At 35.3% G+C, this 18,862-nt stretch overlaps 1 protein-coding gene across 1 annotated transcript in view; it reads left to right on the top strand.

Moving 5' to 3' along the window:
• The window catches only part of LOC109085093 (protein bicaudal C homolog 1-B-like), a 52,348-nt gene that overhangs the window by 24,599 nt on the left and 8,887 nt on the right, over positions 1 to 18,862 (top strand). The window contains exons 3-10 of the mRNA XM_042734714.1: positions 3,798 to 3,881; positions 12,513 to 12,735; positions 13,721 to 13,879; positions 14,214 to 14,395; positions 14,519 to 14,660; positions 15,614 to 15,767; positions 15,867 to 16,023; positions 17,655 to 17,694. Of these exons, the coding sequence (XP_042590648.1) occupies positions 3,798 to 3,881; positions 12,513 to 12,735; positions 13,721 to 13,879; positions 14,214 to 14,395; positions 14,519 to 14,660; positions 15,614 to 15,767; positions 15,867 to 16,023; positions 17,655 to 17,694 (1,141 nt within the window). The remainder of the gene's footprint in view (positions 1 to 3,797; positions 3,882 to 12,512; positions 12,736 to 13,720; positions 13,880 to 14,213; positions 14,396 to 14,518; positions 14,661 to 15,613; positions 15,768 to 15,866; positions 16,024 to 17,654; positions 17,695 to 18,862) is intronic.

Below are 18,862 nucleotides of genomic sequence, written 5' to 3' on the forward strand. Positions count from 1 at the left end.
GAAAACCTCAATGTTACAGTATATGCACATATCTACTCCTATTATTTAACAGAAATTGGGGGAATATTATGCTTTAATGTATTTCTGCAGATTGTAGGCCAATGATAGGCTAATGTTATATTTTATGTATGTAACTATATTTTGATCCCAAAAGACATATTTTGTCTATGTATCTGCCACAAAAATGGCTTTTTATGTGGGGGCTTTTCTCATTAAGTGTTATTTGTGTCATGTACTTAATTTGTTTTTTAATTTGATTAATTATTTTTTAAACAATTTGTATAACTGCTTACAGTATGTTATACATTTTTTGTATTTAATTAAATATATTTATTTTAATATATATATATATACACATCACATCAAATTAATGAATATTAATTTGATGTAAAAAATGTAATCTATTTCTAGCACTACTTATGTTATTATAGTTTTTATAAGTGTTGTTTTGTTGTAGATGTTCAAAATGTTCAGGTTTGGTAAAATATTTTGTTGTAGGTTTCTGTACATTTGTTTATTCGTATTTGAGATATATTTAGATTAGATTAGAAGATATTTTAGGCTCTTTGTGCTTTTGTCTTCACCCAAATATTCACATCCTATTTTATAAATTCATAGAAAAATATGAAATTTAATCTGGCTCTAAAAACACAATATCCTTGAAATGTCTCTGGGCAACCAGAGCTGAGTATTAATTCTGGACTTGTTAAATGAACAGCCCGTTTCATCTGTAAGAATATTAGAGCTGTTACAGATCTGTCCAGTAACATGGAACGTTTAGCTGTGTAAGTTTTCGGGAGCTGTGTGTGGTCTGTTTGAAATCATCTTTTAAGCGGGCACAGCTTTGCCAAAAACAGCATTCACAGAAGCGTTTATGCGGGTCATTGTTAGATAGCTGGATGCTAGCCCGAGTTCTCTGAGTGAGTCTGTCTAAAACAGAGCAAACAGAATTCTTCACAGTCGAAATTGATAAAGAGCCGTAAAAGAGAAATATGACATACAGTGGCACCACTAGCACACTGCTCCAAAACATTACATACTGCCTTGATGTTAACTGCCTTTCGAAAGCAGCATCTGAAATGAAAGCTTATTTTGAACACTGTTAATAGGCAACAAATCCTATACCGTAACATACAAGTTCCTGCAAAATGATGTTATGTTGCTTCTTGCACTTTTCACGGGACTTTCAAAATGGCCCGTGATTTTCAGAGTGGTGCTAAAAGCACATTAATTTTTATCCAAAACAGAAGAATGTAAATTAGGCATCATTTTATTGCGTTTGTTGTAATATGTCATGGCAGTTCGGAAATGAACATACCACCAACACTAAACCTTACCCTAAACCTATTCAATAGAACTAGCAAAAGCAAACAGGAGATAAAAAAAGCCTTTGTTGAAGCAACCATGCCATTTTAAATTGATGCTAGAGGATTTTGAGCTTTCATTGTGACTTGTACACATTATGCTTCATAAGTGTAATGCTGTACCAGGTAAGCTATCGAGCAAGTTTACTATATTTGAAAAGCCATACATATGGAGCTGGTTATGTGATGCAAATCACATAATGTATTAGTTTACAAATAATGTGCTATGGTAATAACATGTTGAAGTCATAACATAGTATTGTGGAAACAACTGTGCAAAAATAAGTTTATTAATCGATAATCTACCCAAACTTTTTGTAAAAAACTAATATATAGTTTTACTGCCTCTAGCATTCATTTCAGTTGGAAACTGCAGTGAACTGTATATATACATTAGGTAAGTTTTTGCAAAAATATAGGTAGAGTCACATAGGCTATTTCCAGTTATTTTTTTTAATATTGTGCGATATTGATTTTGAATTCAGCCAAAAGAAGACATCTTAAAAGGCATAATAATGCAGTTTAGTGCCAAATATTTAGACCAACCTTCACATCTGGAGTATTTGTGATGCCCACAGAGGGAGCTTACTAAGATTTGGAACAGAGCCAGAGGTGACATCTGCTAGTAAAAGTCCTTGGTAGTGCCTACTGCCCAGAAGTGATATCAGCTTATTTCGTTCAGAGTCAAGACTCTGTTGTTATCCAGACAGCAACAATCTGAATCAGTGACCCTACAGGTCTGTACTGGCCACTGCTGGTATCACTAGATACAGCTGCACAATGACTTTTACAAGCACTTTGCTGGCCCTCACATCCTGTTCAAACTCTCTCCCGATGGCTGTGGGCTTTTACTTGCTCCATTTGTAATGCTGAAAATATTCAGAGGGATATTTTCTGCTTTCCATTTATAGGTCCTTGGTTTCCACCAGAGATTTTTGTCTTATTGCTTACTGCAATTAGATGGTATTATTTTACTCTTACTGAACAACATATGTGACATAGCGAAATGGATCATTACATGGGTGGTTTCAACAGATTATATTACGTACAGTTTTATGTTGGGGATTGATGTTATTTGGCAAACAAATGGTGACTTGTTGTTCATAAGTTATTTTCAAATCCATTCATTAAAATTTTAATTAAATACTTACCATATTGATGTACCTCAAAAAAAATTGAGAAAATGAAAATTTTGTCATTTACACACCCTCATGCCATCCTAAGTGATTATAACCGTCACACACCAAACAAGATTTTTAGAAAAATAAATCTGTAGGTCCCTTCAGTGCATGTGTAGTTGACCAATACTTCAGTTCTCCAAAAAGCACATAAGGACAGGTTTAAAGCAGTCGATACCCTTATGTGTCTTCTGAGGTGGTCTAATTGGTTTGATCTCATTAGGATTTAAAATTTCAAGATAATCAAAATGTAAAGCTAAAAAAATGTAAAAAGTTAAACTTCTTTTGACCTGACATGCAGAACAAAAGCCTAAAACTTAAATCTTTAACACTTTTCGTTTACTGTCTTACAGAACACCGGTGTTTCAGTATGATTAACCACATGGAATAAAGTTAGTTTGACCAAATAAAATTCCCAAAGCGTCATTACCCGTTGTTAAGGTTAAGGGATAAATATTTTGATTATGAATTACCTGTATATGCACGTTGTTTTCTTTTTCATGTCATCTAAATCTCAAAGAAAGGTCAAAAACCCCTCCCGTGAAAATGTAATCTTGACAGGAATGCACATTTCTTTTTCTTGGCTCTTCTCTGATGTTGTTAAGTAATTAGAGGTATGTCATTAATAACATATTAGGCACACAAGCTCTTGACATATTATTCAGATGACCAACATCAGATTATTGGAATGTGGATTACCATGGTGGTCCCAATTTCTGATGTTGACTGTTACTATGGAGAGGAAGTGAAGACAAACAGCAGTGCTATACATGCACAGCTTTATCACAATATTGGACAGTTAAGATGAAGTTATAGTAGATGTACCTTTTTTTGCTATTTAAAAGGCTCACATAATAGAATAAGAGTGTGAATTATATAAAATGTTGGTCAGAAGATTGGAATAATTCGGGGTTTTTTTCTCTCTTTTTTTTTCTGCTTACCAAGGCTGCATTTGTTTAATCAAAAATACTGAAACAGTAATACAGTTAAATGTTAAATATAATATAAAAATATATATATTTAAATTAGCTTCTTTTTAAGCATTTAAAATGTAATTCCCGTGTATTCTTGTGATGGTAAAGCTTTATTACTTGAGTCTTCAGGGTCACATGATCCTTCAGAAATCATTCTAATATGCTGATTTTGGGCTCAGTGCTCTGTTATAAAAACTCCACTAAACGTATTAGTATAAGTAGAATTGCCTGAAAAACATGTAGAATATGGTCTTTTAAAGACTTAATTTTCTGTCCCACAGGTCATGGAGGAGACAGATACTCAGATTGCATGGCCTTCCAAGCTAAAGATCGGTGCTAAGTCAAAGAAAGGTAAGACCTGTGGTGTCCCTCATCTGATCTGAAATGTGCTCTGCTGAACATGTATGTGTATATATATACTAGTTTCTTAGCTGTGGCATCTTTCTGTTACTCATTTACATGCAATTTTAGTCAGCTGGAATGAAAGCAATCCAATTTGAGATTCTGAAAGTTCAGTTCATTTGAACCCTAGACTTTGTGATCCGATTCACGTATTTGTTTATATTTGCAATATATATGTGACCCTGGACAACAAAACCAGTCTTAAGTCACTGGGATATATTTTTAGCAATAGCCAAAAAAACATTGTATGGGTCAAAATTATATAGATAAGATGTATGTGCATGTGAAATGCCAGGAAAGGGCACTGTGAAACTCTCACCATATCTACATAATTGTCATTTTTGTCTTCATGATATACCTAAAAAAGAAGTTGACATAACTGTCAGAAAAGCTTTTTAGTAAATATGACAGGGTATGTTTACAAAACAAAATGACATTTTGTTTATTAAAAAAATTTAATGTTTTTCTTTTGCATTTTTGAAAAATTTTGCATATAGGTAACAACATTGTCAAAACGATCCCATTCACATGAATCCACAAAAATGACCAATATTACTGTATTATGCATGCCTGGCCGGTAGTTGGTGGCCCCTGCTGCATGATTATGACAAAAATCATAATTGTCGATTATTCCCTTGAAATTGTAATTGCGAATTTTAATTACGATTATCACAATTTACATTGAACAATGTTTATATCATTGTTTGATGCAATTGCATGCCATATTTTTATATGAAAATAAACAAGCTGAAAACACTCTGAAAAACTTTTAGTGTTTTTGTATAGAATTAAGCGTCAAATGTCAACTATATATCGGATTAGTTACTTCTTTAAATTATAAAAAAGTTACAATTTGTATTGAATTACAGGGTTATACTAAAACTAAAATTAAAAGAATGGTAAAACCCTTTAGATAACACGTAAAAAGAAAAAAAAAATGCATCTTAAGCACACAGAATATCATAAGTGGACTCTGAACGATTAATTGCCGCTTTGAACGATTACATAATTGTGGCTTAATTGTAATCATTTCAATCGAAATTTCAATCAGTTCACATGAATCATCAATCTGATTATAAATGAATTATTTGGTTGCATGTAAATGCACCCACGCTACTGTTTAGCATTCAACACCCTTGCTCTTGTTTCACTGGAATTTGACTTATCGAAGTGTTACATAAATGACATTTACTGTACAACAACATTTGAAATATCTTCACAATCACATTGTCATCACTTACAGTTTCTTGCCTTCAGGGTCAGATGGATCGTTCTAGTAGTATCTCAGCATTGCCTACCATGATTACGGTCATCTTTTGTCTAGTTATTGTAAGAAGAGGACAACTTGCGCTTTATATTATCAGTCCTGTTTTGACAATATGTTTGTTTGGAATATCATCATACTTACAATGTATCAGTGGATATTCATGAGGTTTGCACTGGGCTGCTTCGTTTGTTTTGGAACCATCCAAAACTTAATCACTAGTATTGTGTTCGAGTCCAGTCAGTTGTTCCTTTTTACCACTTTACATATTAAAATTTGGTACATAACTCGATCTGAACTGCTGCTGTGGAAAAATGAATGATTTTGCTACAGAAAAATGAATGTGGAAATAAATGATTAAATCATGTGGCTTTTTGAGAAGAGGTGCACTATTACTTTTCCAAGCATTCAGACTTATAATATTTGACTCTTTTGACTTGCAACCACCCAGAACAACATGCACTGCAAACACAAAGCAGTTTGCAAGAAAACTGTTTTCTCATCTGAAACAAGTGGCTAAAATGCACCCTGTTGGATGTTAAAACATTTAGCAGATGTTTTTAAGATGTTTATGGCTTGTAATGTATGTGCATTTGCTCTTTTTTAATAACCTGACTACATACATTACCTGTTTTTTGAAAGAAATACATATTTTATTCAGCAAGGATGAAATAAATTGATCAAAAGTGACAGTAAAGACATTTATAATGTTACAAAAGATTTGTTTCAAATAAATGCTTGTCTTTTCTATTTGTCAAAGGATCCTGAAAAAGATGCATCACAGTTTCCACAAAAATATTATGCAAATGTTTCTTGATCGGCAGAGCAGCATATTAGAATGATTTCTGAAAGATCATGACACTGACGACTAGAGTAATGATGCTTAAAATTCAGCGTTGCATCACAGGAATAAATTACATGTTTATTTTATTAAAATAGAAATCAGTGTGTAATAATATTTTACATTACATTAATGTTTGGACTGTATTTTGGTCAAACAAATGCAGCCTTGATGAAAATTAATATATGAAAGTTTTACCTACAAACCTTTAAATAATAAAGTAAATTAAATTAAATTTAAATTAAATGTATGCATTTAGCAGACGCTTTTATCCAAAGCGACTTACAGTGCATTCAGGCTATCAATTTTTACCTATCAAAGTACAAAATACCATATTACATGTATTTTGGACCTGCATACTTTTGTTTTGGCATGTATCATGTTACTAATTTTAATTAAAGTAACTTTATTCTTGGAATACCCTGGTAAACATTTGTTACGCAATTATACAAGTGTTTAATTTCTCTGTAAAGTTTTAAGAGCTTATGGCAACAGTAATAGTTCTGCGATCAAGAGGATGGAATGCAAACAATGACAACAACAGCTTGGCCATTCCAAACAAACATCAGATCGAGTTCATTTGGGCTAACAATGTGTTTTCAGGGTCACGGCCCAAGTCAAAGGCCATTCGCATTCCTGCGTGTGGTTTATGTTGGCGAGCCGCCACGGGCATTGCCTGCGCTGACAAAAATGTTACATAATCATTTGCGGTTATCTGGTGACTGAATGCAGCAAACATCCCAGCTAATTAATGATGAAAAACACATGCACAGTTCTGACATGTGGACTGCACCAGGCCCGGCTTAGTCCATGTGGCCTTCAGGGACCTGCTGTTTCCTGCGAGTCTGTCTGCAGCTTATTATGACAGTAAAGACGTGTTGATCCTGCGCAACACCTCTGGAAGAAAACAGGCACTGTTCAGCTAGATAGTGCAGCATGCGATTGAGCCAACAGCCTTGACTTTGGTTCCGCCTCTTTTAGACTATGAAAGTGATGCACTGGGTGTATGTGATTGTTGAGGAGCAGAGATGTTTGTAGTTTAGGGGATTGGATGTTCTAGCCCTAAACTAATTCACTTTATTCAGATAACTTACGTTGGTCTGAATGTGCTTCTAGATCTGAGCAGCACATCTTATTTAACACAGTTACATCTGTGCACCACCGTTCATTGATATAAAAGCATGTCCCGCCGCCGCGCGATTTCCCCATTGATTCTGCGTCACGATCTGCTCTAAACAGCTGAAAGTCCGGCAGATGGAGCGCGCTGTCCGGTATGGCGTCATTCAGCCAGGTTTCCGTGAAACACAGAGCAGCAGAGTTTGAGAAATCCTTATTTGTCCGAGAGATCAGAAGGAGTTCGTCCGTTTTGTTGGATAGAGAGCGGAGATTTGCCAGATGGATGCTAGGCAAAGGCGTTCGAAATCCGCGCTTCCTGAGTCTGACAAGCGCTCCAGCTCGCTTTCCCCATCTGCGTGTCCTATAGCGTTTGATCAGCGCCGCTGCTCCGACAACAACATTCAGTAAAACATCTGAATAATTGAAATCCGGTAAAAAATCTTGTGGTGTGTTCTGCCGAATGTTCAGCAGTTCTTCCCTGGTGAAACTGATCGTGTTTGTTAAACAAAAAACAGGAAAAATATAATATAATATAATAATTATATTACTATCACATTTTTTAAGTGTTTGCATGTCCTTTGAGTTTTAATGCAGTTTGAGAAACAGAGAAATTTTCTGAAGCAACCGTGCCATTTTAGCTTGATTCTACAAGTCTTTGAACTCTTTTAAAACTGTACAGTCGTGGCCAAAAGTTTTGAGAATTACATAAATATTAGTTTTCAAAAAGTTTGCTGCTAAACTGCTTTTAGATTTTTGTTTCAGTTGTTTCTGTGATGTACTGAAATATAATTACAAGCACTTCATACGTTTCAAAGGCTTTTATCGACAATTACATGACATTTATGCAAAGAGTCAGTATTTGCAGTGTTGGCCCTTCTTTTTTCAGGACCTCTGCAATTCGACTGGGCATGCTCTCGATCAACTTCTGGGCCAAATCCTGACTGATAGCAACCCATTCTTTCATAATAACTTCTTGGAGTTTGACAGAATTAGTGGGTTTTTGTTTGTCCACCCGCCTCTTGAGGATTGACCACAAGTTCTCAATGGGATTAAGATCTGGGGAGTTTCCAGGCAGTGGACCCAAAATTTCAACATTCTGGTCCCCGAGCCACTTAGTTATCACTTTTGCCTAATGGCACGGTGCTCCATCGTGCTGGAAAATGCATTGTTCTTCACCAAACTGTTGTTGGGTTATTGGAAGAAGTTGCTGTTGGAGGGTGTTTTTGGTACCATTCTTTATTAATGGCTGTGTTTTTGGGCAGAATTGTGAGTGAGCCCACTCCCTTGGATGAGAAGCAACCCCACACATGAATGGTGTCAGGATGCTTTACTGTTGGCATGACACAGGACTGATGGTAGCAATCGCCTTTTCTTCTCCGGACAAGCCTTTTTCCAGATGCCCCAAACAATCGGAAAGGGGCTTCATCTGAGAATATGACTTTGCCCCAGTCCTCAGCAGTCCATTCACTATATTTTCTGCAGAAGATTAATCTGTCCCTGATGTTTTTTTTGGAGAGAAGTGGCTTCTTTGCTGCCCTTCTTGGCACCAGGCCATCTTCCAAAAGTCTTCACCTCACTGTGCGTGCAGATGCGCTCACACCTGCCTGCTGCCATTCCTGAGCAAGCTCTGCACTGGTGGCACTCCGATCCCGCAGCTGAATCCTCTTTAGGAGACGATCCTGGCGCTTGCTGGACTTTCTTGGACGCCCTGAAGCCTTCTTTACAAGAATTGAACCTCTTTCCTTGAAGTTCTTGATGAACCTATAAATTGTAGATTTAGGTGCAATCTTAGTAGCCACAATATCCTTGCCTGTGAAGCCATTTTTATGCAACGCAATGATGGCTGCACGTGTTTCTTTGCAGGTCACCATGGTTAACAATGGAAGAACAATGATTTCAAGCATCACCCTCCTTTTAACATGTCAAGTCTGCCATTCTAACCCAATCAGCCTAACATAATGATCTCCAGCCTTGTGCTCGTCAACATTCTCACCTGAGTTAACAAGATGATTACTGAAATGATCTCAGCAGGTCCTTTAATGACAGCAATGAAATGCAGTGGAAAGGTTTTTTTGGGATTAAGTTCATTTTCATGGCAAAGGACGACTATGCAATTCATCTGATCACTCTTCATAACATTCTGGAGTATAATAAAAAAACTACTATAAAAAAAACTTAAGCAGCAACTTTTCCAATTTCCAATATTTATGTAATTCTCAAAACTTTTGGCCACGACTGTACATAATGCTGTACCGGGTAAGCCATATAGAGCTGGTTTTGTGATGCAAACTTCAAAATGAATTAGTTTACAAATCATGCACTATGGTAAAATCATTTGAGTTTAGTTTGCATTTTTACAGTGCACTATTTTTCACTGTGAGTGTTGTTACTGGAACCAGCATTTACAGATTTTATTTTTCTGTCAAAAAGTGGAAGATTACTTACAATTAAATATTTTCATCTGTATGCTAGGCATGTCTCTTGGTGGCTGAAAGTGCTTAGTAATATCAAGACCTCAGCTGCTTAATAATGACAGATACTTTGCAGACACATTTACAGGCTCCTAAAAGTCTCTGGAACCATGGATCATCTGGGATGGGACCAACACACACAGTTATATGCTATTATCTCTCGCCTCAATTGGCCAAAGAGCCATCACAACTAATGCAGTCATCATCACCTTCGGATGGGCCCTAACTGGAATGCTAAGAACTAGAAATGGCCTTGAGACTCTTTTGTGTGTTAAAAGTGGAAATGCAGCTTGTGGTATATTTATGTGGCTCCTGAGGACGCATTCCATTTCTGCAGAGTCTGAGCTGACGTTGGGAGTTTTCATCTTAGTCTCTGAAGTCTCTCGTGGTCTGTTTCACTCATTTGCCATCATAAAGCTCAGGTTGATACTCCGCAGACCTTCACACAGCACTGTCACTAAAAAAAGTTGAGTTTGATTTACTCTGAAAGACTTTGCTTCTTTTAGAGTTTTCATTCTGTGTGTGGATGTTGACATCAAATCAAAATGATATCCTCTTTGTTGTATCTTAGCGGCATGCAGTGAATGTCCTGTTCTAAAATTAGTAACATTTCATGTGTTGCTGGAACTTTTCAAGTTAGCAAGGATTCAGAATTTACCCTGTATTTATTTTGTTAATGCATGTTTATGGTCTTTTTGAATGAGTCATATGTGAATGTTATTGTAAAAAGGAAAAAAGCTAGGCTTTGTTATCTTTCTTGAAAACTTCTTTAGAACTGGCATCACTAAGCACTGCTGTTTGTCAACCTTTTTGTCACGAAATACTTTCACAATGTAATCACCATGCAATCTTTTGGCCTATTGTTTTTCAATCACAAATACATCATATAAAAAAAATAACATGGATTGTGAATGCTGCTTTGTTGACTTTAAAGACATGGTATTTTATTAAAGTCATAATCACTGTAAATCATAGAAACAACAAAAAGTGCTTTCAGTTCAATAATTAAGATCTCTAATGTCAGTCTTTTGACAGCTAAAATGTACTATAAAATGGTCTATATATATATATATATATATATATATATATATATATATATATATATTTATATATACACGTATATACATGTGTATTATATATATATACACACACATACACACACACACGTATGTATAGATAGATAGATATATCCAAAATACAGTAATATTGTGAAACATTATTCAAATTTAAAATAACTGTTAAAATAACTAACATTTTAAATTGTAATTTATTACTGTGATGCAAAGATGAATTTTCAGCATCATTACTCCAGTCTTCAAATTACTCTAATATGCAAATTAGCAGAACAATTAAAAATTAAATATAAATATCAAAAATAGAATTAATAATGAAAGTGAAATATGGTAAAGTTCACCAAACCATGTGCTGTTTCTTGCTGTGTGTGTAGCACCTGCTGCTCTTCAGATCCTTTAACATCTACAGTAAGTGGACCTTAAGGGCAAAAATATTTTTGTTAAAATCATGAATTAACTCTCTTTAAAAGGAAACACCTTCCACATTATTCATAATGATGCCATTCTGTTCTACAGAGGAAAAATGTACTGATTATGAGTTTTTGGACTCGTTTTCTCAATCTGTTTTCTCTGAATCTGAGCACAGTTTAGCCCAAACCATCTGTCACTCGACAGATCATATGCAAGATGAAAATGCAAAAGCTAAACACCTAAGAATAGTGCATGTTTACACAAAATAAAAAATAAAAAATTTGAAAATCAGCGCAGTGGACTGCAAAAATATGTTCTGTGTGAACGCCGCCTTAATGCCTTTTTAGACTAAGAATGATAACTATAACAATAAATTATCATCCACACCAATGCATGATAACATTCTCTTCATTACAAGATTGGCAGTCAATGTTTAGATCATTCATCAGTTCCAACAACTAATTCCAACAACATACTTCATCTGAGTCATTATCGAATTAGTTTAAATAGAGAATGATTTTTAAAACTTGATCTTTATTGTTATCGTTAAAGTTAAAGGGATAGTTCACCCAAAAATCAAAATTATGTCATTAATGACTCACCCTCATGTCGTTCCAAACCCGTGAGACCTCCGTTCATCTTCGGAACACAGTATAAGATATTTTAGATTTAGTCCGTGAGCTTTCTGTCCCTCCATTGAGAATGTATGTACGGTATACTGTCCACGTCCAGAAAGGTAATAAAAACATCTTCAAAGTAGTCCATGTGACATCAGAGGGTCCGTTAGAATTTTTTGAAGCATCGAAAATACATTTTGGTCCAAAAATAACAAAAACTACAACTTTATTCAGCATTGACTTCTCTCCCCGGGTCTGTTATGAGCGCGTTCACAGCACATCCGGTTCGCGAACGAATCACTCGATGTAACCGGATCTTCTTGAACCAGTTCACCAAATCGAACTGAATCGTTTGAAACGGTTCGCGTCAACAATAAGCATTAATCCACAAATGACTTAAGCTGTTAACTTTTTTAACATGGCTGACACTCCCTCTGAGTTCAAATAAATCAATATCCTGGAGTAATTCATTTACTCATTTATTCATTTATTCATTACTCAAAATATCTTATACTGTGTTCCGAAGATGAACGGAGGTCTCACGGGTTTGGAACGACATGAGGGTGAGTCATTAATGACATAATTTTGATTTTTGGGTGAACTATCCCTTTAACGTCTTTGGTGTGAACGGGACTTTACTGTCTTTGTGACAATTAATTATTCTATTGTTGATAAAACTTGCTAAAATTTGCTGTTGTTGTTTTTTGAATGACACCAAACAAACACTATATGACTTTTGCATGGACCTCAAATATAGCGCCTACTAGTGGACAGGAGCTGATTTCTAAACTCTAAATCTCTTTTTCTCTGGGCTGTCAGTCAGTGATAGTGAAGAGTGTGGAGAGGAATGCTCTGAACATGTATGAGGCCAGGCGTTATCTGTTGGGTTTGGAGAGCAGTGGGGTATCAGTCCCCACCAGCAGCAGTCCTCCGTCCGCTCCTGTTCCACCTCCACCTCCACCTCTCAGCTGCCCCGTTGGCCTTGACATCCTGGCCTCTGCTGGCCTCGGCCTCACCAGCCTGGGTAAGAAAACAGTACCTTTATTTCCGGCAGTTATAAAAGTACATTATTCTTCTAATCAACTTGAGTTTAATTAAATAAACAAATCTGAATCAGTTCCTGAATCTTTTTTTTGTTTGTTTTTTGTTTTTTTGTGGACTGATACAGGAGTACACTTTACAGTATTCAAAAATCCAAAATGCAGAGGTGTGTGAACAATTCAAAAAGCGAGGGGAACATTATTGTCGGCTTGACTTATGAATATTAATGAGGCTATGTAACATACTCCCAAGAGACTGTTAAATATTGAAGATTTTGGAAGCAGAAAAAGTTAGGGGAACTAAATCAGTTAGAATTTCCATCTCCCTGCTAAAATATGACCAAAATTAAAGGAATTTATTCAGAAGTCTAAATCGCTAGAATTAGATTAAAATGTGTTGTGAAAATGAACACTTCATTAGCTGAACAGCTGAATAAGATGTGCTACTTGCACAGTAAGTGCTTTCAAAAATAAATGTTTGTTGAACATTTTCTGACTGTCAGGCCATACAAAATGTGCAATAGATGGGTTTGTTACTTCATCTAAACACATTTGGAGAAATGTAGCAATACATCATTTGCTCACCAATGGATCCTCTGCAGTGAATGGGTGCCGTCAGAATAAGAGTCCAAACAGCGGATAAAAACACCACAATTAATCCACACCACCCCAGTCCATCAGTTAACATCTTTTGCAGTAAAAAGCTACATGTTTGTAATAAACAAATCAGCTGTTTAGACTAATTCTGACAGCACCCATTTACTGCTGGATCCATTGCTGAGCAAGTGATGTAATGCTGAATTATTCTGATTAAGAAAAAAAAACTCTCATTCATCTCAGAAAGCCTAAGAGTAGCTAAATTTGCAGCAGATTTCATTTCTGAACTATTCCTTTATACATACACAGAACATGTCTTTTGTTGAAATTGTGTTTTTGGTTTATTGTCTCATCTTCTTGTCTGACCTGTAGGTCTGCTGGGACCTACAACTGCCTCCATGACAGGACCCTCTACCAACTCCTTTCTCAACGCTCTCAACAGCTCCATCAGCCCATTACAGACATCAACCTCTGGAACACCCAGCCCCAATCTCTGGCCCAACTCACTGGCCAGTCCTGCCAGCACTCCAGGTAAGGCTGGCACACATCCTAGACTTACACACTCAGTATGGATTCTGCGTACCATATGTTCACACTTTAGTTATGTTGAAATTAAATAAAACTTGAACTTGAAAGTGAAACCTTTGATTGTGATAGGGTCTCAGTCCACTTTACATTCACGTTGTTATTTAGAACCAAGTCTATTTTATTTTATTTCATTTTTTATTAATTTTATTTAGAAGATAGTCCATTATCATATCATATCATATATCATATCATATATCATACAATACAATATGTCTTTTTATTATACAATAGTTAGATACATCTTTCAAAGCAAACTGGATAATTGTTTTTTTCTTAGGTTTCTCATCACACTTGATGATCCACCCAGCCACCCAGGCCACTCTAACGAGCATCTTGCTGTCAGGGGTGCCAGGCTACACCCAGAACACTCCGTCCCCTCCACCTGGTCTTGCCCCCATAGACGCCCAAGTCAACGGAGTATCAGACTGCAGTAAAGCCGTGTCCCCCCTTAGTAGCAAAGTGAGTCTTCTTTCACCATCACGAGATGACATGTAGTTATGCTAAAAAGCTGTCCTGTATATCTCTCATAGTTAGTCTTCGACTTTCCTTGACCAGAATATTGTGTGTATGTGTGTTGTGTAGCAGCCCAGCACTATGTACAGCAGAATGTCTGCAGCGTCTCTGGCAGATAAAGTTCTGACCGCAGTTCATGGCGACTCTGTGCAGGAAGCCAGTCCCCACTGCCCTTCTGAACCGCTGTCCAGCAAGTCCAGCCAAGACCAAGGTCTGCATTACCCACAGCTCCTCATTATATCCTCGATACAAGATGCATTTCTCTGAACTGCAAAAGTCATTTTGCTTTTTTCTTAGTAAAAATATCCATAATGCTTTAATATAGATAAAACAGTTTGCCAGTGGGATCAGAAAAATAAACTAATTGTAAAATATTAATATTAATAATTGTTAATAAGTGTGTGTGTATAATATATATATATATATATATATATATATATATACATACTACCGAGATTTGGGGTCCTATTGTATGTTTTTTTTTTTTTTTTTTTGTTTTTTTTACCTATTACAGTCAGTCAAGAGTGATGGCATATTCACCAAGACTGATCCCTGACATATGTCAGAATTGAGTAATTTTATCTGGTAAATGTCAGCTTTATTTATACTGCAGTGTAAGCCATGTGAATCAACATTTCATGCATGCCACTTTCCAAGGCTACATTAATTGAAAGATATATTATACTCTCCTTTATTCGAGCCTGATGCAACCAGTGACATTCACCGCTGAATTATGTCAGCTGTTTGATTAGCACTTGAAACAACTCCTTGACCTTCTCTAGATCGAAAGCGAGAATTTATTGACTTTGGTCAGTCTAATTATGGATAAATATAAACTCAGTTCCAAATAATTATACCATTCCTTCCTGCTCCCTGAATGGGGCATCTGTGGAAATACAAGGCCAAGGTTTTCCGTGCTCCAGCATTGTTAAAGCTGTTTGAGTTGGCCTAACATCCATTTAGTCAGTGTGCAGTGTTTTTGCTTTCAGATGAGGTGAAGTCAATTCAATCTCGTTATTCCTTAAAAGCAGTGAGAGTAAATGGCGTGTTCTATCCTCTGATGCTGAGTACTGCAGGAATACAATCTCAAACTTCTCAGCCAAAAAGTTCAATATGGGGGCTTGAGGAAAGAATAACACTGTTTCGTCTATGTGTGTGTTTCAGGATCGGATACGTTCGTGGAGGTGGGCATGCCTCGAAGCCCCTCTCACTCGGGAAACAGCAATGAACTGAAGCAGATGTTGGCGTCTTGTAAGACGACGTCAGGAAAGAGGCAAGCCCTGGAGCTGCTACAGGGAACCAAGAACTCCCTCCTACAGTATGATCACATGCACAATCACTCAACAGTCAATCACTTGTTAGTATTAGAGTTAGCCACTAATGCAGCTTGTATGTATCTATTCTTTTATCCATGTAGTTCAGACTGTCTGTTGTCAGACTCTGACTCCAGTGCCTCAGAGAGTCCGGTGGCTGATAAACGCGCTCCAGGCAGTGAAAGAGCAGCAGAACGGGCCGCTCAGCAGAATTCAGACAGAATCCGCCTACCGCCCCAGTCCTCCTTCTCCAGCATGCAGGTACTGAGCCCAAACTCTTTAGAAGAGTGAAAGTGCTGCCCTTAGTTACAAAAACTGCTAGTAAGTTTTGTATTTCTAAAAAGGGTAATATTTTATGTATTTGAGGTCTGAGATGTGGGAACAGGGAAGAGAGAGAAGGCAAACATTTTGCATTTTACATCAGCCAACGTTGTCTTAAATAGCCTCCATAACATGGGATTTTGACCAAATATATGTAATATTGATTTTTGTAAAATATTGCAACAAGATGTGTGTGTGTGTGTGTGTGTGTGTGTGTGTGTGTGTGTGTGTGTGTGTGTGTGTGTGTGTTTGTGTTTGTATGAAAAATTACAGTTTTGGACATACAAGGTAGTAAAAAATGTAAAAAATAAAATAAAATACCTTTAAATCTTAAAAAAAAAAAATCTGTGTGGAGCATGCCCCCGGTTCTCACCTTTTTCCCCCTTACCTGTTTGCATCTATGAAAAATAATTCAGAAATATTCAGTAATTATTATCTATTATTTATAATGGTTATTATTACTGTCAAAGCTGAAAACAAGTATACTTTTTATTCATGATTCTCTGATTTATAAAAAGTTCTAAGCATAATAGTCATCTGAAATAGTCATCTTTTGTAACATTATAAATTAGTGCTGCCAAACGATTCATCGCATCCAAAATGTTGTTTACATAGTATATGTGTGTGTGTACTGTGTATATTTGTTATGTATAAATATACACACATGTATGTGTATATTTAAGAAAAATATGTTATGTTTATATATGAAATATATTTATAGATAATAAAAATTATATTAATATATGTATATATATATATATATATATATATATATATATATATATATATATATATATATATATATATATATATATATATGCATGTAAATAAATGTTAATATTTTTCAAAACATATGCTGTATGTGTCTTTATATATACATAATAAATATACACAGTACATACACATATATTATGTGAACAAAAATGTTTATTTTGGATGAGATTAATCATTTGACAGCACTACTAAAAATATATATATTGTACTTTTGATCATTTGAATGCATTCTTGTGAATTACTAGTCTTACTTATCCCAAACTTTTGAATGGTAGTGTATCATGGTTTCTACAAAAATATTAAGAAGCAAAAACTGTTTGATTAAGGTTTTTTTTTTTTTTTAACTGTTTTAATAAGAAATGTTTCTTAAGCAGCCAATCAGCATATTATAATGATTTCTGAAGGATCATGTGACACTGATGTGCTGAAAATTCAGCTTTACATCACAGGAATTACATTTTAAAATATATTCAAATAGAAATAATATAATTTCAAAATATTATAGTTTTTACTGTAATAAATGCAGCCTTGTTAAAGATAAGAGAATGTATGTTCCGGCTATGTTGTGATCACATGCCCTGCATCTCAATACAATGCCGTGTTTTCTGAAACGACAGAAAGTCGGCACTATTCTGTTCTCCACAGTCTGTTAAATGGTTTTGACAGAATGAGGCAATGTTTACCATTTGCCTTTCTCGTTCTATAAACCAAGCTGACAGGAGAAATGAGGGACATAATTCTTAAATCCTTTCCAACAGCCTAAACATTCTTTGCTTTCTCTCTGTTCACCTCTACAGGCGTTCGACTACGAGCAAAAGAAGTTATTGGCAACCAAAGGTATGTGCTTGACAAATCAAATCACAGTTAAAGCTATATACAGAGCTTTAAAGAGTGTATCCCAGCCATCTATATTGTTAAAAACAATTCTGCTGGTAGGCTGCTGGGGGAATTGGAAACCGGTTGTGTTTAGTCTAGTGTGCCAGCAATGAACAAAGCAGGACTACAGTGTCTTCACAGGCCGAATGTCTGGCAGTGAGTAGGGTGTCATTAAAACCCTGTTTCACATTTACGGTAAATATACTCTGCCTCATAAAGCTTCTCCACACCTCACGACCTGTGTCCAGCGTTCTTACTGTAAACTATGGACCTGAGAATGAGGAATGTACCCAGTGTTAACGCTCTTCTTGCCTGCACACTGTAAAAAGTTCTTTGTTAATGATTTATGTTGAAACTGTATGGAAATGTGGCACACACCGTTTTATTGTAAAACTTTTGAGTTTTGACCGATTTAGCACAGTGTAGGGGAATTTGGCATCAAATTCTTCCTCAACTAATTATAATTCCTGATTCCTTCATCTCACAAAAAACACCAGTAAAATGCATTTTATTGAATACCACCCAGGTCATGTTTTGCCACACACTGGCAGAAACAGTTAGTTTATTTTGTGAGTATATTAAGCTGTTTAAGAACTATTTACATATTTTGTGTTGTGATTTTTTTCATGACAATTACTTCACAACTCCTCCAACAAAATTCTCCTTATTGTAAAAATCATGGTCAGTACTGTAATGTGAAAAAAGAATAATATATTATTAAAATTAATAATTAAATAACAGATAAATATATTTTAAAAATGATAATTAATATAATAAATAGTTATGCAGATTTTTGGTAAAGTACTCAATTATACACCATGATAATATCTTTTATTTATTTATATATATATATATATATATATATATATATATATATATATATATATAATATATTAATAATATTAATATTATTATATTGGTATATATTATTATTTTTATTATTTAATTTTAATATAAAAATATATCTAAAAAAAAATCTGATGTTATTAGGCCAAAAAACTAGAGAAAGAAAGAAAAAAAGAAAAACAATGTCAACGAAATTTAACCAAAAATTATAAATAATTCTCTAAAATACAGTTAAACAACAAATGCGGACAAATGACAAAAAAGTGTGTGTATATATATATAT

The sequence above is a fragment of the Cyprinus carpio genome, chromosome B12 (assembly GCF_018340385.1).
Source record: "Cyprinus carpio isolate SPL01 chromosome B12, ASM1834038v1, whole genome shotgun sequence".
In the NCBI taxonomy this organism is placed as follows: Eukaryota; Metazoa; Chordata; class Actinopteri; order Cypriniformes; family Cyprinidae; genus Cyprinus; species Cyprinus carpio.